General features: G+C 36.5%; 1 protein-coding gene across 5 annotated transcripts in view; it reads right to left on the bottom strand.

Moving 5' to 3' along the window:
• AKAP6 (A-kinase anchoring protein 6) overlaps window positions 1–25010 on the bottom strand; it is a 279971-nt gene that overhangs the window by 72884 nt on the left and 182077 nt on the right. For all 5 annotated transcript variants that reach the window (XM_062623049.1, XM_062623078.1, XM_062623054.1 and 2 more), the window contains 2 exons: window positions 18155–18303; window positions 12178–12298 (listed from right to left, as the gene is read on the bottom strand). In XM_062623049.1, coding sequence (XP_062479033.1) covers window positions 12178–12298; window positions 18155–18303 — 270 coding nt within the window. The remainder of the gene's footprint in view (window positions 1–12177; window positions 12299–18154; window positions 18304–25010) is intronic.

The raw sequence follows: 25010 nt of genomic DNA, 5'->3' as shown, positions 1-25010 counted from the left end.
AAACATCTTCCATACTGGCACTATAAGGCATTTGACTACGGACTGGCTGGAGAAAAATGAACTCTGACTATAAATTACGTATGCTTACTAGAAAAAAACCCAATAGAGATGAACTTTTTGAGAGAGCAACGTGGGATCACACGATTAACTATGTCTCACCTCAGATGGTGTTTATCTGATCTCTCCACATAGAACAAACTAAGATATCTTGGGAATTATCCTTCTTCTGCCTACATAGAAGGCACATAGTTCGTCTTGATAAAGGACATCAAAACCCCATATATATGTCTCAATACATCATTCAAAAAGGCTAATGTTCACCTTCAGAAAGTTAACACCTGAAAAATGGCATGTATCTATCATCTCCCATTTCTAAGAAAAATCAATGGGTAAAGCAGAGATGATCAAACTCCAGTGTGATTTCTGTCAAAATCTGGATGTACCACAGCAGGGTTTCAAACTGGAATATTGCATAGACATGGCACAATGGTACTAAAAACCCCTCTTTTCATGATAACTGAAAGTCAGTGAGAGGTAACGCTGAGTGAGGCTGATCTTCATAACCTCTTTATACAATCAGTGGTGAGAAAAATAAGAGAGAAAAGGTTTCTTCTGAAATTATTTCAGAGTGCTTAACTTAAGCTCCTGCTCTGAATCACCTGTCAGAGGAACCTCCTCAAGTAGTCTAAATCAGCCTTCACAGATGATCCCTTCTCCCAGTACATTACTGGGGAAACTACATCTTCTCCATCGCTTTCCCTGCAGCATGTGACACTGTGCTGCTGATCTGCTCAGTGCCATAAATGGAGTATGTCCTGCACATCTGTAATAGCACCCATCATTCTGCAATAACAGGATGTGAAAGGTACAACTGCTGTCTTCCCTCAAAAGCATCTCTCCATAGAGCCAACTTCAACATTTACAGCTCATGATTACTGAAATTCTACAGCAACCATGTTTTCAGCAATGCTAAAATATCAGTACCCACAAGAAGTTAAGAACAACCACAGGCGTTTCTCACTGGCCACAAGAGTTGACTGGAGCCTACCCTAGGATCCCAATGGACCTGATACAACCACAACTGCAACAACTATGAATGCAATTATAGTGATCACTTATTTTACCTTGTTAGAAGGAGAAGTTCATACAAATGGTGCAGCTATTTTTTGGTACAATGTATTAAAAAATATATGCACGATGTAAAAAAAAAAAAAACAAACATCACCTAACCTTAATTAGTGAAAAGTTTACAAATACCTTTAAAAAATATTTTATATGTTATGTATTTTAAATATAAAATACAATATGCATTTCTGAAAATAAAAATACAAATAAAATACACATATAAATACAGATTCAGGAAATTATAAACTGGTATATATCAGTGCAACTTATTTTTTATGATTTAAATAGGTATGCATTGAATGCATTGTCAGTGCAAGTTTGAGATTTTGTGAATTTGGGTTTCACATAGAAAACCTCCTAAAAAAGTTCTTCTGTGGTCATTTGGTTTTTGTTTATTTAAAAAAAAGCCAACATTATAGTATTGATTATTTATGAGGTATACTGATGAGTATTTCCTATGTTACATTTATGAAGTAAAATATCATGAATAAAGCACATAATTCCTACATGTTCAGAAAAAAATATATTTTCTCACAGAGTATGAGAGGAAGAAATTGTAAAGTGAATTAGAAATTGGCAACTAACTTTAGGAATTAGGTTGCTATTGCCAAGCACATTTTTGCTAGCAAATTTTTTTTGTCTGCATCCCTCTAAACCAGCCTAATCCACCTAGCTGATAAAAACCAAGAAGAATATGTCCAGACACAACTTCAAAATTATGTTGTCAGTGTGTTATTAACACTCCTAATTTTATCTTACATCAATATATTATTTGGTGAGACCAGTGGCAGAAAGCTTTAGAGCAGCACATGCACAGACACTGTACAGAGGGTGGTTTGTCACAGCACTAGGCTAAACCTATGGGATTCCTTGAGGTGGAATGTTATGGCTTCTGTAAGGTTTATGTCTAGACTATATCTAGTCTAGGTCATGCTTGCAAAGAAAAGTTGGACCAGATAATCCTTAAGGTCCCTTCCAACCTGGTATTCCATGGTTCTATGATGTGGGCTCAGAATTATTGAACAGCCTCATGGAACTGAAATATCTGGAGAACTGCACAGGACTATTATCTGACCTGATGGAACCATTTACGTGTTACAGTTATTGTATAAGATCTTAAAAGCAGCACATGGTTTCACAACCCAGAACAAAAGCTGTGAAATATTAGACTAAAAATTCTGAGATGCAGTATGATAAAAGGAAACCTGTCCTGGCTTCTTTGAACTTCTTCATTTTTATGAAGGGCTGATATCTCTTATTTGCCATTACTGTATATGAGACTTTATGAGTGAATATTGAGTGCAAATTCACAAATCACTTCATGAGAAGCTTTTAGTCAGCTGATTCATATGAACTTCCATAAAATCTGCCATAATACATTAAATACTAGCCTCACAGTAGGCAGCTGCAAGCCTCTGCACTGCTTACATGTGGTCTGCACGTGATCCAGGGTGCCAGGAAACAAGAAAATACAGATAAATTCAACTCCTTTAGACCAAAGGATAAATTTGAAAGGTTGTGCTAAGAACAATTTAAACCAGAATATGCCCAAGTTCTTGAGCATCATATGGCCTCTTTACTCCATTCTGAGTACTGAAGAACATTGCAGCATCGGTATTGATGTCCCTGGCATTTGACTGCATATATAACAGCACAAGTATAACACCTTTTCTTAGGGACTTTTAGTCCAATGATTAAGTTAAAGTGCTGTACTTCACAGAATGTGAATAATTTATCATATCTGAAACTAAACTTGGGCTCCTTCTACCTTGTTTGGACACTAAGCAGTCCTAGCATATAGAAAACAATGAAGATTGTAATTTTCATCATCCTTTGGGATGAATTAAGGTGCCGTATCCATTTTTTAAAAGCTAAAAATGCTTGATGAACAGAAAACGGCTTTGGGTAATTTCCTGATGGATTTATGCACTCAAACCACCACAGCTGAGCATGTCAGACTATTAGTGCTTCATCACTGAATATCTGACAATGCTTTAAGGTCTCACTGCTTGGGACCTCATCCTACCATCTTATACCAGCAAGGGAACAAAGACAGAGCATGTGGAGTTGACTAAGATGCTTGACGTGATAACTGTAAATTGTCCACATTTTGCAGCTCTAGTAAGGAATGGTGATGACAGCTATGTGGTACACATCTACTTTTGTTTGAAGCAGAATGCCTCTTTCATTCTAGACACACTGCTTCAATCTCCAAAAAGCTGTGCTGGCTTTTGCTACAAGCTCAGTAAATGTACTGTTTTGCTAAAATATGAAGTTCATCTTCAATGTCATGCTGGGAAGAAATGGGAGAAACCCACTTTTGTGAAATGCATGAAGCCATTTCTTGAGGAAGTACAGGGAGTCTCCATAGAACAGACACTGCTTTTAAAAATGCATGTTTACATTTGAAATATATTATGGAATTAACCCAGAAAATGTAAAAATATTCTTTTTTTATCCACTCTCTAAACTGACTTTATAATTCTGTAGACATGGTAATCAGTGTCTTCCTGTTGTAGTTATGCATAGACATCACAACTTAACATTTCAGTGCTTCAAGTAAAATTTTCATTAGAAATTATTTTCTCTTCTGCTTTTTAAAATGCAAAATTTGCCAGAAGTAGGAAGGAAATTAAACATATGGACCAGTGAAAAAATGAGGTGGTTGTTATAGGATGTGTCACAAAGGAGTTTTCACTTTGTCCTCTAGTGCAACTGAAGTGAAAATACTCTGCATAGAAAAAGTTAACCAATTTCATCACTCCCTGCAATAACAGACTAGGAAACTTTGCTGTGTCAGATCCCGAACTTATTTAGTTGATGTTCTGATAGAAGTCAGATTCTTACTGCTTGGGGTATCAGACATTTCTGAGACCTCTCAATCAAAACAATGGGTTTTCCTAGTGTGGAAAGTCATGGAGGTTCTTAATGGTATCTTAATGATATCACATCTAGTTGGCAATGTTGTGGTTTAAGCCCAGCTAGTAACTCAGAACCATGCAGCCACTTGCTTACTCCACCCTTCTTCCCTCCTGCTCCTGGTGGGATGGGGAGGAGAATCAAAAGAATGTAAACCCTATGGGTTGAGATAAGAACAGTCCAGTAACTAAGGTGTAACACAAACCTACTACTGCTACCATCAATAATAATAACGGTAAGGGAAATAACAAGGGGAGAGAATATAAAACTAAAAAGGGAAGGAAAAAAGACCCCAACAAACACAAGTGATGCACAATACAATTGTTCACCACCCACCAACCAATACCCAGCCTGACCTGAGAAGCGATCTGCCCTTCAGGGTGACTCCCCCAGTTTATATAGTGGGCATGACGTGCTGTGGTATGGAATACCCCTTTGGCTAGTTTGGGTCAGGTATTCTGTCTCTGCTCCCTCCTGGCTTTTTGTGCCCCTCCTCACTGGCAGAGCATGAGAGACTGAAAAGTCCTTGATCAGGGTAAGCACTGCTGAGCAACTGAAACAGTGGTGTGCTATCAGCATTGTTCTCAGAATGAAGCTGAAATACAGCACTGTACCACCTACTAGGAGGTAGAAAAATAACCATTAAAGCTGAACCCAGGACAGGCAATCAGTCACTAGTGGTGTCCCTCAGGTCTCAGTGTCAGGGCTAGTGTTAATATCTCCGTTGATGATCTGCATGAGGGGATTGAGTGCACTCTCAGTAAATCTGCAGACGAAACCAAGTTGGGTGGGAGTGTTGATCTGCTGAGGTATCTGGACAGGCTGGATTGATGGGCTGTGGCCAATGGCATGAGGTTCAACAAGTCAAAGTACTGGGTCCTGCATCTGAGCCACAACAACCACATGCAATGTTACAGGCTTGGGGAATAGTAGCTGGAAAGCTGCTTAGTGAAAAAGGACCTGACCGTGCTGATTGACACCACTGAACATGAGACAGCCTGTGCCCAGGCAGCCAAGGAGGCCAACGGCATCCTGGCCTGTATCAGAAACAGTGCAGCCAGCAGGGCTAGGGCAGTGATCATCCTCCTGTACTTGGCACTGGTGTGGCTGCACCTTGAATGCTGTGTTCAGTTCTGCACCCCTCACTACAAGACAGACATTGAGGTGCTGGAGCAGGTCCAGAGAAGGGCAACGAAACTGGGGAAGGGTCTGGAGCACAAGTCTTATGAGGAATGGCTGAAGGAACCAGGGTTGTTTAGTCTGGAGAAGGGAAGGTTCAGGGGTGACCTTATCGCTCTATACGACCACCTGAAAGGAGGATGGAGAGAGGTGGGGGTCGGTCTCTTCTTCCAAGTAACAAGTGATAGGACATGAGATAACAGACTTAAGTTGCACTAGGGGAGGTTTAGATCAGACATTAGGAAAAATTTCTTCACAGAGATGGTGACCAAGCATTGGAACAGGCTACCCAGGGCAGTGGTGGAATCACCATCCCTGGAAGTGTTCAAAAACCATAGAGATGCCCTCAGGGACACAGTTTAGTGGTGGTCTTGGCAGTCCTGGGGTAATGGTTGGACTTGATCTTAAAGGTCTCTTCCAACATAGCTGATTCTATGATTTTATGATTCTATGATTAATCTGTTGGGGCAAAAAAACAAGCTGCCTAGTACATAGAAATTACTGAACTTTGTGAAGAACAGTAACTGATGTCAGAGTTTTGTGCAAAACTCAGCTCAATTATTTTACTATCTATGACAGTTAAAAACATACTACAATGTCAAAGGCATAACTTCCATTAAGGCATGTATCAATCCATGTATGCAGAGTGCTGTAATTTACTATTGGTAATTAATACCGTCACTGATACTATTTATCAGAATAATTTTTTTTTTTTTTTTAAATGTTACATGTGTCAGATAAAATAAAAGCTTTGATTTTGGGGCATAATTTGGGACATAATTTGCTAATAGCATTAAAGAAATATTTAAAAAATGTGTTGATTTTTGCAAGGTAGCCCAAACGTTTATTAGCAAACTATGACTATTCTGGTTGCAATTAAAAAGCCTTTCCAAATGGGTCAACACACCTAAGTGCTATCTGCAGTCATTTAGATTTTAACATCATGGTTATTACTTATTATCAGGCTGCACAATGAGATATTGATTACTTTTAACCTTTAGATCTGAGAATTCAGGAAAAGTCAAGGTAGTAGCAAAGCCTACCTTTCCTGTCCAGTAAATTTATGGCCTTTAGCGGAATCCTAATGATTCCTATTAGCAAGGCAAATCTGAAATTAGTTTATTCTCTTGGCTCATACAGAAATGATGACATATCTAAAAATACTGCATGCATAGCATATTTGTAGTTACTACCTACAAGAGGCTCAATCCTGCAGTGTGCTGAGAGCTTCCTCCAAAGTGACAATCACCATTTTCCACCAGCGACTGCTCTAGCAGCAACATGCAGGCACTGATAGATTACTAGACAGACAGAAGCTATCCTGTGTCACGCAGTATAGGAGCAAAATTCTTCATGTTTTCTAGTTTATAACCAGTCCCCAAAGCATATTGTCCAAATATATCACACTACAGGCTGTTAATCTTTCAATAAGTTTTCTTTATATGGAAAATCTGCTTGAAATAAAAACTGAACAACAATGTGGCTTCAGTAGGTACGCAGAACTTGTTTTAAATGGAACGAAGTAATCCAATTAAACTAATCTGTTTTACAAATTAAAATGATACGAAAGACATTAATTGATCCTTATAGGCTGATGCTATTTGAGCCCTCTCTCTGTTTGCACAGCATTTGGAACTGCTTTGCACATTTGTATCCTCTAACAGCAGAGAACTCAGTCCCCCAGTTCAGGAGAATTATGGGCAAGAGAAACATATAACTGTTATGTGTTAGATTAATTTGCAGAACACTTGGCATTTTATTGCCAAGTAGTCAAATTGTTCCAAGTTGTTCCGGAAGGTTGTTATTAATAGTATGTTTTCTGAGGAAAGTTCTGTCTACTTTTGGAACTGCATTTCTGTTGCCAAGGAAACTCCTTGAAGCACAGCATTCTAGGAGCACACTGCTGCTTTTGTTTGCCATTATCCTATTCATATCATCTAAGTAAGCACTTTACATACTTTAGTCTCCAGTTTCAAATGTGTAAATTTTTATGTATTTATATTATCACATTAAATCTAGTTTGGGCTTCTTTTTAAACTCTGTGACTCTCATAAGATTATTTTAAGTTGCATTAAAGGACAATTTTGGTTGTTTTGGGTTTTTTTTCTCTTTTTTTTTTTTTTCCCACAAGTTTTCAATAAATTAGTTTTAATTTGAATAATAGCTCCATAGGTTATAGCACTAAGTCCTTAAGTGTTAATTATCTTTTCACTCTGAAATTAATGCAGTCATTTCCTACTGACTCCTCTACACCATTATTGAAGTGCTGAGGAAAACATGTCATTGAGTTCTGAGCCAGAACTGTTGTGATTAATCCTGGTCACATGGCCAATCTCTGCCAAAAGGAGATCACTGAAGAAAGGTGACAAAGACAGTGATTTCCTGTCAGCAAAGAGTACGACAGGGCTGTCTAGAAGTGATGCAAATGAGGGAAACTTTCACCACGGTTTGTTTGATCCACTCGGGGCCACAGCACACTGAGCCAGGAGAAAGGCACAATGGAGCAGCAGCACACCCAGAGGAGAAAATTAACTGCACCTTCAGAGGAGGGATAGCTTCCAGTAGGGAAACAAAAACTGCTAGGAGATTTTTTTTCTTTTCCCCTCAACTTTTTTTGAAAGGTATCTGTAGCTTTTGCTGTGCGTTTTCATGTCATTTAATACAGTGAGCCGCTTCCCTTTGATGAAATAGTTCAGCAGTTAACCTGTTTTAAAGCTGTGTCAACTGGTTTGTTTTCAAAATCTCTGCACTACTATGTAAGGGTCTTTTTCCATCTATCATGACCTTTGTTGCTCAAGACTTCCTTGGGAAAGACTCACAGCTTATGCAGTTTGTATTAAACCCACTATACATTACTTGTGATCAGACAGAAAAATATTTATTTTATTTGATATTTTAAAATGTTTAGTTAATTTTATTCTGAACATACTAACAATTTTAACAATCATACTGTACTTATTTAAATGGAGTTTTAATCTAACACAATTAAGTTCTGCAATTAATCTTCTGAGGAAAATTGAAAGAATTATCATTAAATTTTCTGCCTAGTATACTCATTTCTAATCTCCACAGTCTAGTAAATACTGATTTGCTTCATTTTTGAACATTCAAAGTACAGAATTACTCAAGTTCCCACTAAAGGGCTAATTAGCAGAGTTTAAGTTCCTTGGGTTTGATCCTCCAGTATGAAGGATCTTGGGTTTGATCCTCCAGCGTATGAATACAACTGAAGTCAATGCAAGTTCTGTTTACTTAGAGCTTATGAGATCAGACTCACATGCAGTAGATTAAAATGAAATAAACATGATACATTTGGTGTTAAACTGAACTATTACAGTGGTACAAAAAAGCCAGAGTCCAAAACCTTGGAAATGCTCTTTTTAATTTTTTTTCTTACTTAGATAAAGCACCAGAGGACAAATAAACCATCAGCAGTTCATTCTGTGACTGCTATTTTATCAAATACTAGTTGATTTTCTAAACCATTAGCTAGTTTAAGACTGTAAAGCTGAAATCATTTACAGCTATGGGGTAGCATAGCAAGAAAGAACATTTTTCTCTTTTTGTAAATCTTTGCATTGAAATCTACAATATCTAGAGAAAGTCATATATACATATTCAGATATTAAAAAAAATATGGCTGTGCTCCTCCTATTATATTAAGGGCAAAATAAAACCTAGTTAAAGAGAGGTAATAAGTATCCTCATAAAAAAAAACTATGAAGCTCCTGGAATATTGCAAAGCAAAATTAAGCTGAGAGTTGACTTAAATCTATATTAAATCTGAACATAGAGCACTGGGAAAATAGTCTGACCATGAAAATATATTTTATTTTCCCATATGCAATTTTAGCATTTATATATTATGTTATGCTGCTTTAATGTATGCTTTTCCCTTCCGATTTACCTGTTTTATCATTGCTCCTTCCCATACATAGACTCCTCAGGGACAATGATTACTGCTGGTAATAGTGATACCACAGCAGGTTCCCTGGCAGAGGTGCCTTGCTGAGCTGGCTCAGAGGTGCAATTACTTGTCAGCTCAATAACTGAGAAGAGGGATCTATGGGTTTAGGAGAATTCACCAAAATGCAGAGTGCAATTAGCAGGTTCACATTTGAAGCTGTAACTAATAAAGAATAACTAAAGCAGGACCTGTGTTTTCATAACACCCCATGTCATTGAGGAATTCTGAGAATAGCTGCCTGAATTTCTCTTTACAGATTTCTCTCCCTACAGACCAGCATGGCTGTGTTCACTGTGAAGCGTAGGCAGTGCTCCTGCCCCTTAGCTGTGAGCACTAGACCATTCATGGCTCTGTGTAAGAACCTCCAAAATAAAAAAAGGTGTCATGATTGATTAGAAGAGAGGTTTACTAGGCTAGTTTTATAAAACTACAAATACTGGTTTTGAGGGCATGATGCATCCTTACACAAATTTCTGAAACTGAGGATGATAAAGACCTTAGCGATTTATCTGATCTCTCCTCACTAATGCAAAACTGTTCCTCCAATTACATTTGCTAATGTTTTCTTTTGGCTACTTTTGAATGTCTGAAATTATGGGGCTTTCAACGACACTTCTTTGGAAGGTTTTTTTTTAAAACTTTTTTTTTTAGTGTTTTTTTTTTGTAGTTTTTTGTTTTTTTGGGGGGGGTGTTTTCTGGTCTTTTTTTTTTTTTTTTGTGGTTTTGTTGTTGCTTTGTTTTATTTTGAAGGCCAATAGATCTTAATGCTATGCACTCAAGCTTTTTACATTACCTGCAAATACTCCTCCTGCTTTATGGATACTCCTCAGTCATCTCTTAACCAAACTCCACATTCCTAGTTAAGTCTTTCCTCCAAAACTTAACAATTTGCTTGCTGCATTCACTAGAAAGGTATATGGAGAGAATACTCACTGTGGGAGGGCCTGCAGCCTGTTTCTACCCTTCTTCAAGTGGTTTTGCAGTGACCAGATAGGTACTTTTGGGTTAGGGGCTCTATTAATTACCAGATGACCTCTCTGCGGAAGCTGCAGAAGTAAGATGCCTGTGCTTGGAAGCAGTCTTGATTTGTCTGTGCTGCACAGACTACAGACTCAACTACTCTCCCTGACACAAACTTTCTGCTTTTGGAAGTGTCGTGCCTATTATAATAAAGAATTTCATAATATTAAGAAACTAATACCTCCCATTTTGAATATACAATATTCTTCATTTTGCCATCATACTGTACTGCAAGCCAATTCTTAAATTATTTCCCTCTTTTATTCTTCTCACTGTGCATTATTAACCCAGCCTTACCATCTGTAAATATACTTAATGGTTACACTTGGATAGCAGAAACGGAAGTAGCCTAAATAGTACCTAAAATACTTACAGTACCTAAAATACTGCTTAATCTTCGTTCCTTTTCATATTTAGGGATGGATTGTTTTCTTAACATTTCTGTTTATTGATTTTTTTTTAGTATAGGACTAAATACTGGTTAGATTAGGCATAGTACAAGCTGGTCTTATATGGACAGGCACTACCAAAACACTATTTTAGATTTGCAAGAAACTTTTTACCCATTCTGACATTGTTCATTTCTGAGCCTAGCCAATTAATGTGCGATTAAGTCTGATTAAGTATTTAGAATGTTATGAAAAAGACATCATTAGAAAAAAATAAGAAATTACTGTGAAAGCAAGAAATGGAGGTCACTGAATTAAACTTACTTGCAGCCTAAACAACTTTGCATCTGAACTATATTTCAATTTATAGATATATTTTAATTCATGTGAGAACCCTTTCTCACTAGGTATTTTAAACAAAAGGCCTAAAATTAGGAATACTAGAATGAAAGAAGACTATAAAAAAATTAGGATGCCAAAGTAAGAAAAAATAAATTATATTTAAGAAATTATCAACTCATGCAATCATAGAAGAAAGAAAACAACTTCTATTTGACCTTGAATGTACTATTTATTTGATAAGAAATAAAAAAAAAGCTAGAGGGTAGTTGTTTCTTGTCATTATACTGTTGCTGGTTCTGTGGTTAGTTATTAATTTTATTTTTTATGATTCACAATCTGCTCTTTGAAATATGCCATATGCTCAAAGCAATTCAAGGATGACAACTGTCAGAATTACTCCAATAAAAATTGCCTAAATGAGGAAGATTTACTGCAGCCTGATATTTCTGTCAAAAGCCCCTCCTTTCTTTCCCCCACCACCCCTCAGACCCACAGACTACAGCTTCTCAGACACACAGTGAACTCTGAAACAATTTTAGGATCAAATCACACATTTTTGGGAACTTCTTAAAAGTACTGTCTATCTAAAAGAAATGATAAAGCTTCTGAGCTAAGACTGCTATGACAAATAAGAGAAATCGTGTGTGTGTGCAGAAAGATATACATATATGTTAGATGAAGACCCTATAATCAATATGCAAGTTCAAAATCATTTTTCTGAAATCATAAGAGTGATGACTTAACATGACAATGTCTGCTTTATGTATAACTAATAAAAATTAAATTGGAAGAGTCCTGTATCCTGGCAGCAGCAAACCAAAATCAAGGCAGATTTCTTTCTTTGCAGATGAGGTCTGAAAGGTGGATAAAAATCCAGCTGAAAGCTCCAATCAAAACACATTTTGTTAAATTCTACCATTTCATTTTTTTCCTTCATTTTGTTTCAGTCTATTTATTAATGCAGTTTCATTTATTTCTATTCATTTTGAAGACAAATCTTTGTCCTTCTATAGAATTATGCCAAATAGAATGTGATAAAGGGAACTTTCTTGCAATTATGATGTCGGTGCAGCCTGTCAGCGCAAAGGGGATGGAAATGAGGTTGGGGACAGGGAAGGGAATTCTAATAGACACCATGATACATACAATGAACGCAGTGATATCCTGTGAGAGAAAGACTTGTCAAGCTAATCAGATCTTCTATAGCTAGGTAAAGGCAGTAACGGTAGCGCTAACCTTGTAAAGATGCTGCTGCTGCTCCTCTGACATCATCAGGTCGTGGCTGTCCATCACGATGGATTCCATGTCAATCAGCCAATCCCAGAGCTCCTGGTATTCTGAATCAAAGTCCAAAAGGCTGTAGATAAGGAATGAAATGTATTATGCATAAATACTGTGTAGTTGTTAAAATCTCGTATTAGAATAATATATGCTTGAAAACTCATGATGTTCCTGGGTATATTTCTAAAGAGACATTCTGTATTTATACAGAGTGGATGAAAATGAAAACTGAAATCCAATTTAACCCAGTGCCATGACCTAAATTCAGTGGCTGATGCCAAATCCTGACAACTGTTGGCATATTGCATTTGCTTCAAAAATTTTGAAATAGAAATCCCCCATAGATGCTGTTGCTTAATGTTTTTCTAAGTGCTGGCTTTATATTGAGCAAACTTTGCAACAATCATCTTGATATACTTCATATAAAAATTTTATTTTCTTCAAAAAATGACTCAATCCATTCAGCCATCCCTCTGCTGTCTATCTGCCTATCTCTGTAAATATCCTACATTTATTTTCATGGATGAGTAGCTAGCATTTCAACTTAACGCCTTAAGATAGGCTTGAGCGAATATGGTAAGCCAGTGAGAACTAAGGCCAGATACAGTATTAGACAGGTGTTCCCTACAGACATGTAAGAAACAAAGGTAAGGACAGGAAGTCAAAACAATGAATCCTTGAATAGCCAGCAATCATTAAAATTCAAAGAGGATCACTACGGTTTTCAACAAAATAAATCATTAGAATAAGGAGCTTAAAAGGATTAATGTGATTCTCTATTGAAAGCCTAGTGAATAAGTAAAGCATAGATTCTGCTAAAACACTGTGATACAAGACAGAAGGTACACACTGAAAAACTGCACATTCCTCAGAAAAATACCCCTTGAAAAAGGATCTTCAAACTTGCAAAATTGAAAGTAATAAAAGCCTTGCCAGTAGTATCAAAAACCTCCCATATTGATCAAACAACAGTGCATGTTTCACTAAAGCTAATTTCTCCAATTATTAACAAGTTTTCTAGCAACCTCATTAAAAAAATTAGCAGTGTTTCAACAGAGAAACAATAAACTAAACATGTTTTAAATGTTATTAATGCTATCGCATTTCATTCGTTATTAACTAGAGTACCATATGCATGGTAATTTTGAAACCTTATAGATAAAGTTGTGACAAGTAGAATAGTCTTTCTGCAAGAAAGCAAGAGAGAAGAAAGCATTTGCCTTCTGTGGTATTATTTTCAATGAGCTGACAACAAAGGAAGTCTTGTATAATGCCCAAGTGTTGATTCCTGCTTCTGAAGTAACTCTCTAGTTTAATCCACTGTACTTAGTATACTTTTGCTCAATAATTTATGAGGTGCACTTACTTAAAATTGCCTGCTGCCCTGAGAAAGTAGGCATAATGCTATTACAAAGAAGAGCAAGCATAAAAGTGCAAGTTACTATTGTTGAAATATAATAGTTTCATTTGGCTTTCAGGGCTTTTCTCCTGTTTCAGGAGGTATTTGACTCAGATATAATTTTGAAACTAAACTAAAACTAATTCTTTTGAAAGATACATTTACAGTGATACTGAATCTTTATCTCATCTTCAGAAAGTGGTATAACCATACTGCATCTTAAGTATCTGTTGCTCTTTTTTTCCCCTTTCATCTTATCCAAACATTATCCAAAGTCATAAAACTGACAGGCAGTTATTAAAACATACGTTTTATCATATGCAAGATGATTAGATTTCATCTCATATAGATCAGTACAGATTCAGTTGGGCTTGGATGATGGTACCTGTGAAAAATCTAAATGAAGATATGAAGATGTCAGGAAACAAAGCCTACAACCAATGTTCATGACCTGCTGCTACCAGAATGGGACGGGATGCCTTTGGAAACAGCACCAGGAGGCAGACTGGGATTTTAATATAACAGAAGATGTGCTGGATCCAAACATCTGCTTTGTGTCTATAGAACCACATCTTAGTTACAGTCCAAATTGGTACATTTATTCCTGTAACAGAATGAACTGGTCCTTTAAAGACTGAACGTTTTGATTTCTGTCTAAAGACAGGATACTCCACCCAAAATGAAGAGTGAGAGACACAGGATTCACTGGGAAAAGCCCAGGAAGGTATGCAAGATGCAATGAGGATTTCCTGCCCTCCCCCACCCCTGCCTCCCCCAAAGTTTATGTACTGTGCCTATTCTCTTTTTCAGGTTTCTGCTGTAAAATAAAGTCATCTGGGAGCATTTTTAAGCAAACTGTCTATGGCAGTTATTTCCTTGAGCCTGAAGATAGTGACGCCAGCCTACAAAGGATTATCATTTTTTTTAAATTTGAATGCAATATTTTAATAGCTCTAAAATAACTCTGATATTAAAAAAAAAGTACCTTTCTTAAAAAAATGAATGCCTCACATCTAAATGGATGGATCTACTCTTAAATTATTATTTGGTAAAGGAGGTAAGTTACTAAACTGCTAAAAAGACATTCAGAAAATCTGGAAACCGTAGAATCAGTGACAAGTTAAGATTAAAATGTACCTGTCAGTATTTCAATTGAATATCGAATTTTATTTTTTTTTTTTTTAATTCAGAATCTTTACTTCCTGGTTTTAGCAGATTAATTTAGTTTTTTTTATATTTCCACAAGCAGAATCAGGGAAAACATAACTTCTGAAATACTGAAATGTTTTACAGATGCAAGAACTATAGATAAAAATCTAATTTTGGTTGATTATCCAAATCCATCAATTGCTAAAAAAAGGAATAAATTAGGTCATTGGTTTATTACAGATAAATATTCCTCCACTATAAGTACCCAAACATTGCCAACAAGAATGCTATTAGTTAAAGGGCAAATAACAAAAACTTCCTTAATATAGGTTTTTTGGTTAATAAGATAAAACCATTAGCTGCATAATAACTAAAATTACATTAAGAAGTATATTTTATCTTGGTAAACAGGGAATCAGATATGCAGAATTGCACATCTAATCCCTTGACCCCTAAACATATTTCTTAAAATATGGACATCAATTTATTATTTTGAATGAAAATTCATGAGCACCTTTCCCATGAGAAAACCAGTTCGTCTGTGGCATTAATAAATAAAAAGAAATGTGAAGCTATTTCCATCAGTCTTTTTCCCTGTGTTTAACATACACTTCCAGTTTGTATTATTTCTTTGCTGGTATAACTCAGATGGTATTTAAGAGTACTGTAAACATTATGGTATGCCTACAAAAATATTCAGCCAGAAAAAGTTCTTCCACGTTCTTTGGTTATCAATTTTTGGAACTCCTTTCACATGTTTTTAGAAAAAGTTCTTCCATGTTCCTTGGTTATCAATTTTTGGAACTCCTTTCACATGTTTTTATTAAAAGGATATAGGAATTCTGACCTTAACAGCTTTAAATTGCATTATATTCTGTGCATACGTGAAGACCCCTCTAATGTGTTTATCTCAGAGCCTCATCCATGATGGCCCAATACTAGGTGATGATAGAATCCCAGGATCTGGCCTTAATATTGTGCAGTGGTGCTGTAAATATCATACCCATATCTTCAAACAGTACCTGTTTAAATTCCTCCCCAGTTTTGAGAGGAATACAGTATTTCCAGGCAGATTTGCTACAACATTTTACAGCTGCTCTCAACTACTCTTGGTTACCTCTTGCAGCCTGGCCAGCTGGTGTTCTCCTGCAGTAGGTATTAATCCAGTTCTCTTCATTATCACTTTAACCCTTTATCCCATGCAGATACATGTTAAGCCCCTCTATCACTGGTGTAACTAGATTGCTGTTCTACAGGAAATCTCCTGTTTACACACCTGCTTGCATCACCCTATGCTGCAGACACTACGTTACCTATCTTAATTTAGTTATTTCTTACACAAAACCACTTCTCAAATCTTTTTTCCCCACTAAACAAACAATTCTCCATCTATAATAAATTTTGTTCTCCCTGCAAACTCTTCTTTCTTTCTCCTAGGTCAAATCTCCACTATAGCTAATGGATAGGTACCCTAATTTTCCTAAATGACCCCTTCTTTGTAAAGAGCTCAGTCTCTAGCCAGGTCATCCTACTATGGAACGTCTGTCCACAGTTTTTGTGTCCATGGTTTTTATTCATTAGGGAAATGTTGTATCAACTGTATTTTCAAACAGTTGAAAGGCATTTCCATTGTGTTAAATACAATATCTCAGACTGGTTCAACTGGAAGTTTTCAATCTGAATTCAGCATGCCATAATTTCTGTAAGGGCTGAATACATGATATGGTATGATATCCAGCTGAATACATTATATGTATTTGTCTTCCTCCAGTCTTTTCACCCCTTTAGCCACTGTTGAGCCTCTAAGACTGAACATGGAATGGCTGTGCCCGGAAAGATGACCACAGCACTGAAAAGGTAGGGAACATTAGCAGATTACCATTCCCAGTAATAAACGTGATTACGAGCACAGAAAAGTGCATTTAAGAGCTTATTTGCTAATCACATAGGGTGTGTAGAGTTACAGGCTGGATTTTTCCATGAGGCTTAAGCTTTATATCCCCTATCCTCAATAAAATCAAATGTCTCTTGATGTCTTACTGTCTTATGTCCTACACAAATTCCAATCATAATTCTTGCTTGCATTCAGTTGTGGCTGCAAAATTAGAAGCTGTTTTTTAATATGTAGCCCCAAGTGCACATTTATATACATATACACACCAATTCTGAACAAATTAGTTTTATGGCTGGCACTAGCTGCACTGGCGTGTTTGAGAATCTGACAGATTTCTGCATATGTAATCAAGATCTCAGTAATCCTACATAATTAGCCCACATCAACTTTTCTAAAACAGTCATCTTTTTGTATAATAAGAGGGGATGTTTACAAGGCTCATTTATCTTTACAGTTGGTAATTTAATAAAACTGTGTTTCCAAGACCTCACCATTGAGTTAATGATTGGAAAAAAGAAGTTTTGGAGCTAAAGAACTCATGAACACCTTGGTCAATGACTTTGCTTGCACAGGAAACTGTAGGCACAAGTTGTACTGTATTTACTGGTTACAAGAAAACTTCTGTCAGTAAAAGGGTGTACCCAAACAATGAGCACTAGCTAGCTCCTTTGAACTGCTTTAGCCCCACACAATTATGAACTCACAAGTATGTTCTTATATTCAGTTAGGGGAGTTAGCAGCTGGAAAATAGGGTTTTCAAAAGACCTTCAACAAAAAGTCTTAAACCAGAACTACAATTTTTCTCGGTTGTGAAAAATGGGCAGCAAGATTCCATTCTATCATAGTTGAGTGATTAATTTGTCCAAGATTCTTTGCTCAAACTATTATGAAAAGCTGCTTTTATATATGCACATACGTATTTAACATGGGGGGGGGGGGGGGAGGGGTACGTGTGTGTGTGTGTGTGTGTGCGCGTGTGTGTGTTAAGATTTATTAAAAAACAGAGAAGACCAAGTCAAGGGAAAACATTTAACACCAAAGATTTCTAGAAGTAGAAAACTGAGATGTTTGAACTGGTGAACTGTAAGAGAATTTGGCTTCACATTCATATTTCCTAGTCACCAGCAGAATAATGATTATAGAAATTTGTTTTTCCAGAGGTATTAATACATTATAAAGATGCTTCCTTGGAAGATGCTAAGAAATAAAAAGATATGAAATCACATTACATTACATTTTTTTAATTCAAAATAATTGATTGCTATTAAATAATGTTAGGTAATCCTATGAACAAACCATGATTTTGAGAAAATATCCAGGACCCATTATTTTTTTGCATTCATATATGGAAAAAAAAATTGATAGAGTTTTCCATGCCTCTTGGCCTAGGAGGAAGCAACCTGGTTAACTAGAAGTAAGAAAAAGTATATCATATAAAAAAAAAAATACAGATCAGTGAGAATAAAACAACAAAAAGAATAGTTCCCTACCCATTACTTCCCACTGTGTGAACTTTTGACATATCAGCAAACTCTTCCTTTCGCTTGCTACTGCTGTTGTACTGTTCACTGTACAGCTTTAAGGACATCTGTTCAACAGCATCTCTTTGTGCTTCCAGATAGCATAGCTGAACCTCAGCCTAGAAAAAGAAAACAAAGAGAAAGGAAAAAAAAAAAACAAAACTTTTTTTTTTTTTTCCCCAAAAAAATTCAGAAAGAATGCATTTAAAGCAAATACTTTTGGACTGCAACAATTTTAACCTAATGATTCACACCATCATTTTTCTCCTTGAATGATAGTTAAAAAGGCTGAACTATTAAGTCAGAGAAAAGTATTGTGTATTGCCAAATATTAGAACAGAACTATTTAGGTTTCTGTAGGAGAATGTGCTATATATTCCATGAGACAGATATCAAATTAAATGCTTTGTTAAAAAGTCTGGACATGAATCAAAAAGACATTAGATATCATGCATTATGACAGAACAGGCAGCTACATAACATTACATTTCTTACAGGCTTCAAGACTGATATTGTTAACACATTATCTGTGTTTTGTAATTAATGAAAGCCAAACTGCTATAGGTATTTTTGTTTTAAATAGTAAATTTAAGGAAAACCAAGCAAATAGGCATTATTCACATTCTGCTTTCCCATATCTGGCATCCACTGATTACTCAGCAATTTTAATTGCGAGGAAAAAGGCAGTAAGTGGGATGTGTTGTTTTCCATCAGACTCTGCCTGGACAGAAGAATGTTGAATAATATTTAGCATCACAACTTATTGAATAGACACTTTATTTATTGCAGCTGTGGTGATCAGTTTGGTTCTGAGGCTTGGAGAACCAGATGATAAAAGGATAAAATGTGCTGTTTGCCATACTTGCTCCTAGGAATAGGACAAATAACAGAGGGTAGAGTAAGTTCAAAAGCACTTCGGGACCAATATGCTATTGTTTTCTTTTAATATGCTTCACTGAAAGAAAAACATATTACAAATTCTGATAATCTTTCAAAACCTGCTACTTCTGTGTAACTACATACTCTTATTTCTATCGGGAGTGGAATGCCTGCTTAACTGTTTGATGCTATGGCAAGTAAATGCAGGAAGCATGGAGGAAATTTTGTATAAGGACTCTCACATTTTCTACTGAAGGAGGAGGGAAGACTTTGCTTGGCTGCTGACAGCACAACAGAGTTACCAATCTATGGAATAACAGCATCTGTAAAGAGAAAGCAGCGAGAAGGCAAGAGAGAAGAAGGGAAATCTGCAAAATCTAGCAAAAATGCATGCAAGTGAAGGGATATAGGTGCTGAAGAATGCCAGTAGGGAAAGTCTGAAGGAAGGCTGGAATATCTTTGTAAGATTGCAGTAATAGTAGCTGGGTATATTTACATACCTTGCCTTGGTGCAATTTTTCCTGAGTAGTAATGTAGCTGATTTGGAAATTATATTTCCTTTTAAAATTTCTCATTCAAACATTTATAGTTTTCTCTCTCAGTTGCTTCTCACAGTGAGATTTGTTATGTTTGGAGAAAATAAATAAAGAAGCTTTTCACAGATCTTTCATTCTCTGTTAACTCACAAAAATAGCTGTAAATAGGCAAATCATTAATGTATATGGAAAATGGGAGAAACAGAATAGTGGGAGAAAAGAAAAACACTGTGGAAAGGGTAAGTAAATATATAGAGAGGGTTGAATAGGAATCCACTATTTGTTACTCACAGCCGTAAGGCCCTCTTGTACTGAGGATTATGAACTCCACCAATACTATACTCTACGAATCCTGAATACAAGCAATTGCATCCCAGTTCTTGTAGCTCAGAAATATGATCCATCTATAAATCAACTATGTTTGGTTTTAAACTGAATTTCTGCTTTCAACAATTGCAAATACCTACATCAACTCAAATTCAGGCAGCACAGTTTCAGATGGATCTCTCTGATTTCTGTATGAATTAATCTATCTCACTGTTGTATTTAAGTGTTTTTTGTCTCTGTTCTACTGATATCAACTGCAAGTCCAAAGAGGCTGTGAAGACCTCGAGTAGGCATTGATCGGTTTAAGTCTCAAAAAACTACATTCTGCAGAAGCTGAACTAACAGGGTTGAGGCGCTATCTAGAAAATAGTACGCAGCACAGTTATGCAATAAATCTATTGCAGTTTATTCTCAGTTTAAAATTTTTAGTGCTAATGAAGGACTAGTTTTGCAGTATTCTGGCAAAATGAAGAAACAAATTTATGAATTGCTAATCAAATACAGAAAAGATGCTTGCTTTACATCCTAACTTATTTTGAGTGTGCATTTTCAGATTGCCCTGCATGTGCTTTTTTGTTACTTAACACAACTATAAGAACTTTATCACAAAAACATGTCTATGCACATGGATATCCAGCAAATCCTGTGAAAGTCTACTGAGATATGCATCATTCCAAATATATGTAATAGAAACTGGGTGGGAGGCAGTCAGTCATTCATTTACTTTCAGTGCCCCATCCCAGAAGTGGAATTCAATTTCTCCTTTTTCAGAGGATGTAGAAATTCAGAATTAGTGGAAAACTGAACATGGGGAAAAAAAAATGCCAAGGAATAATACTCAGCACTTGTTTTCAACTTCATGGTCCTCTTTTAAGTGACTATTTTTGCAGTAAAAAAAAAAATAAAAATGCTGGTGATGGTCTGGCTACATACTTGCACATATTCTCTACCTACCAGGATGGAATAAGTTTACAATATTCTGTTGTAAATTAAACTGAGTTATTGCCAATAATCAAATGACAAAATGCTCTCATTATTCTCAGCCTAGGGGATCCAATCTCTGAACAAGACTATGAAAAAACAGTAGTCCTGGGGGGAAACAGTGAAAAAAATGTTATACTTGTGCCAAATATTCCGTTCTAGTGATCAGTTAATAATGGTAAATATTTTCAAGGCTACTGTCAGAAAGCTCATTTTCTAAAAAGCAAGAACTTATAAATAAACCGTGGGAGCCTGGGGTGCAGAATCTGTTCCTTAAGACTGGCTTTGCATGACAACATACAATGTCCTTTACTATACAGAACACTATATAACACGAAGGAGTAATCATTGACAATACAAATCAATGAAAATACATTGTATTTCTTATTAGACGTACATGTTAGAATGACTTTATTCTGAAGTGGAGAAAGACAAGACAAGGGATAATGGCTGTTAATGTGTGTGGAAGGAGATTGAAAGGTTATTTTGTATAGAGAGTGTCAAATGACGGACTCAAAATTTACACCAATATAAATTGGAGATGAGAACTCAGAGCTAATTTGTTCTGCAGAAACAAAATTTTATATTGGAATGTACTAGAATAAATATCATGGAATTGGTGTTTAAAGGAAAGTATTTTCAGACACTCTTTCCTAGGGAGCACGTCTTTTGTTATGAACTAGGTTACCATAAGCAAACTATTCTGTGTTTTAAATATAATACTAATTATGATACATTCAGTTGGATTTGAATTATGAAAGTACCCTATTATCCTTTCTCTACAGTACTGTAGAAAAGCTATACCACTGCCACACTAGACTGTAATTACTATAGAATTACATATGAAATACAGACATAGTTCAATTCCTCTGCCATTATGTAAACTTAAGCTGGATAAAAACATTGCTTCTTAAATTGAAGCACAAATTCCAGTTTCCACCAAACAAGGATGTGGTCAGATGGCACTGCACAGCATATAGACTTAAAGGCTCACCTATATGCATATTGTATAGAAATGCAAACTCACTAGCATGATTATAAAAGGATGCATATCCCAGCTTGGCAGTCTTTATATCTTTGTAATTGGTAAATTTCTTGAGAGACAAAATTGGGATTAATTCCTTACCAGAATTAAATTGATCACAGTAGCATTTATGCGGTCATATCTTTGCCCTCAAGCATTTTTTGTGGTTTTCTGCCATAATATTCTGTCTAATTCTCCACATTATATGTATACCTCTCCATATATGTAGCTGTGGAGAAGACTTCATAATAGCACATGAAAGAGATGCTGGCTCTGTCACAGATGCAACCACTGAATAAATTTATGTTGAGCACACAGCTCAAAATACCTTCCATGGAGATGTAGCTTACAGAGAGTTCTTTGGCAGTCAGGAGGCCGCATATACAGACTTGATCATCCACCACTCCATCCCCATAGCCAGCCAACAGGTCTTCTGCTGCTGAAAACATTTAGGGTAGATGCAGTACTTCCAAGAATTCACACTGGCATTTTAAATGGCAGTGTGTAACAGAATCATAGAATCATTTAGGTTGGAAAGACCTTTAAGATCATTTAATCCACCAGTTGGCAGTTTTAGGCTTCTTGGAATTCAAGTGGCTTCTTGGAAGCACTGCTTCTACTGCAAGTGTAGGCATTTGCTTTTGTTGTTGAAGCAAGACTGTAACTCTTATCTTTTGTTGTATTCTGTTTGTTTGGGGGGTTCTTTGGGTGTTTCCTCTTCCCCCTTCTTTTCTCTTTTTCCCTACTCACTTTGCACAATTAAAATGGGGACCTGGCTCCAGTTGACTTCTTTTTTAGTCTGTTACCCGTTTTGCTTTTGGCTTCCCTGCCTCTTCCATCCCTCATATTGCATACTGTCTTCAGAATGGAATCGGATTAAAAAATAATCCTATAAAATAAAATGTGTTTACTGTGAGTTGCACATTTGATAGTCCTATTACAAAGGACATGCTGGTTTTTGATCATGCAGGAAATTAATTCTGTTAATCACGGTTTGTGTGTTACCCGTTAAAATCTTAGCAAAGTGTTTTTATCATCATAAATCTCAGAAATGCTTTTATGAGTAATAATGTTATCATTTTACTTTTTAGTGCACTAAAAACATCGTAACAATGTGAAACCTTCACACAGAATGAGCAAAATTACAAGGCAACAACATTCTTACTTATCAAGGTACTTAAACTCATCATAGAGCTTAAGTAGCAGAAGTAACGGCACAATGAATTTTAAGCCCGTCCATTGGAGCCATAAAATGAAATTTTAGATAGAGTAGTGCTTGTTATAGCAACCAGAACTTCAGGCAGTTCCCAGAGCCATCAAAACACAACACAACAGTGAACAACAGCAGTATCTTTTTGCAGGGTTTCCCTTGGCTTTCAGAAATACATAGGTTTTTTGCTGGGTTTTCATAAAGATTACGAACATGATCTGTGGCTTCAGAACTGTGGAGTGCAAATGCAATCAGTAGTGTGGCCTCAGCAGCATTGTCTGACCAAGTCCATGCAGGTGTCCTGACTATGCTCTTAATTTAAAGTTTGGACTTTTGGTGTCTAATTCCTGACTGTCCCCCTTCCTTTGGTTCTGCCCGGTGTAACATTAAATACGACATAAGAGTGTGGCATGCCCTGTGCATCAAACAGATCTCAGCTATGTACCCACAGAAGTTTCTTATATCACAAATACCAAAAAGCATTGAAGAAAAGTACGAAAGGATTAACCTCTCCAGAGACTTTCAAGACAATAGTTTCTGACAATAGCATCCCAAAATTGTGAGATGAAAAAACTCCTTGTAAGAATAGGAACTGAACAATGGCCAGTATCTTTTGCTACTTCCCTTGTTTTTCAGGTCTGCTTCTCCAGCCTGCAGAGCAAGAGACTGACAGGTGGGATGCAAAAGAAGGGTTTGTAATTATTGGGGGCCAGATGGGGAACAGGCTTGCTCTGACAACAGAAAGGGCTAGATTGACAGATAGTGATTGCTAAAACCAGCAGAACACACAAATTAACAAGGATGCAGATCCAGCCGAACCCATCAACATAACAGAGCGTCTTTCATCAAAACTGCCACATGCCTTCCAGTTCCTTCAAGTGACACCTTTTCACACGCCACAAGAACTGTCGCATGCCCAAACAGTCCCATTCTCACAAATCTAGAAAAATTTGTCCCATGAAAATAGTAATTCATCAATACAACCTTTTGTCTTGGTTTTTTCCCTATCCAGCAGAGAAAACCATTTGTTATAGGAGGTCAGAACACACATTTGTTGTATTGAAACACAAGGTTGAATAACTTTCTGGGCCTGCCTCAAAAGCCCCAAGTAGCCAAGAAGAGGAAAGACTAGTCAGACACAGAAATTCTTTCCTCAATGTGCTAAAATTTTAAACTTAATCTTAATTAAAAACTCCACTATTTGCACAGTTCTGATTGCTCCAACTATAACTTCTGTTTGCATATTTAGAGCAATGAAGTAGCTTAAAAAGAGATTCTTAAAGAGTCTATCATCCAAAACACTGATATTTCTAACAGTCATGCTCCTCTAAAAGGCTTGTGTACCAAACCACATGGACAGGTAATGCATCTAGGATGATCTGTAGGGCTGGGCACCCAAAATAGCCATGCCCTTAAGGTTAAAGGTACCAATGTTCAGAATTCATGATAGCACACTTGTGCAAGTAAAATTCCAGATTGATGGTGCATACTCCTCTGGCCCCATCTCTGCAGCAGACTGATACGTGTATTTCTATTTAAAAATAATGAGGGATGGTAGGTTTTGCAAAACCAATGCCTCTTAGGGAAAACTACCCAACACATCCCAGGAAGGCATGACTGTGCTAATGTAAAAATGTTGTGCCTTTGCCTTGGAAATTTTGCTCAGAGAGTTAATTGGTGCGTATTTTGGAGAAAATCTCTTTTCTCATCACTGGGAGCTGTATTGCTTTACAGTGAAGTGAAAACTGATAACTTATTGGTAGAAAGTGTCTTCCAAGTTATCTGAATTTATTATATTGAAAAATCACATTTGGAATCAAATATAAGGTAATTATTTACTTCTTTAAACTTGCAGTGTATGAATCTGAC

Source organism: Pezoporus occidentalis, unplaced genomic scaffold, assembly GCF_034315485.1.
Source record: "Pezoporus occidentalis ecotype Australia unplaced genomic scaffold, CSIRO_AGI_Poc_V1 ctg108, whole genome shotgun sequence".
Taxonomy (NCBI): Eukaryota; Metazoa; Chordata; class Aves; order Psittaciformes; family Psittacidae; genus Pezoporus; species Pezoporus occidentalis.
Note: the sequence above shows the minus strand (reverse complement) of the source record. Positions and strands in the feature narration are given on the sequence as shown.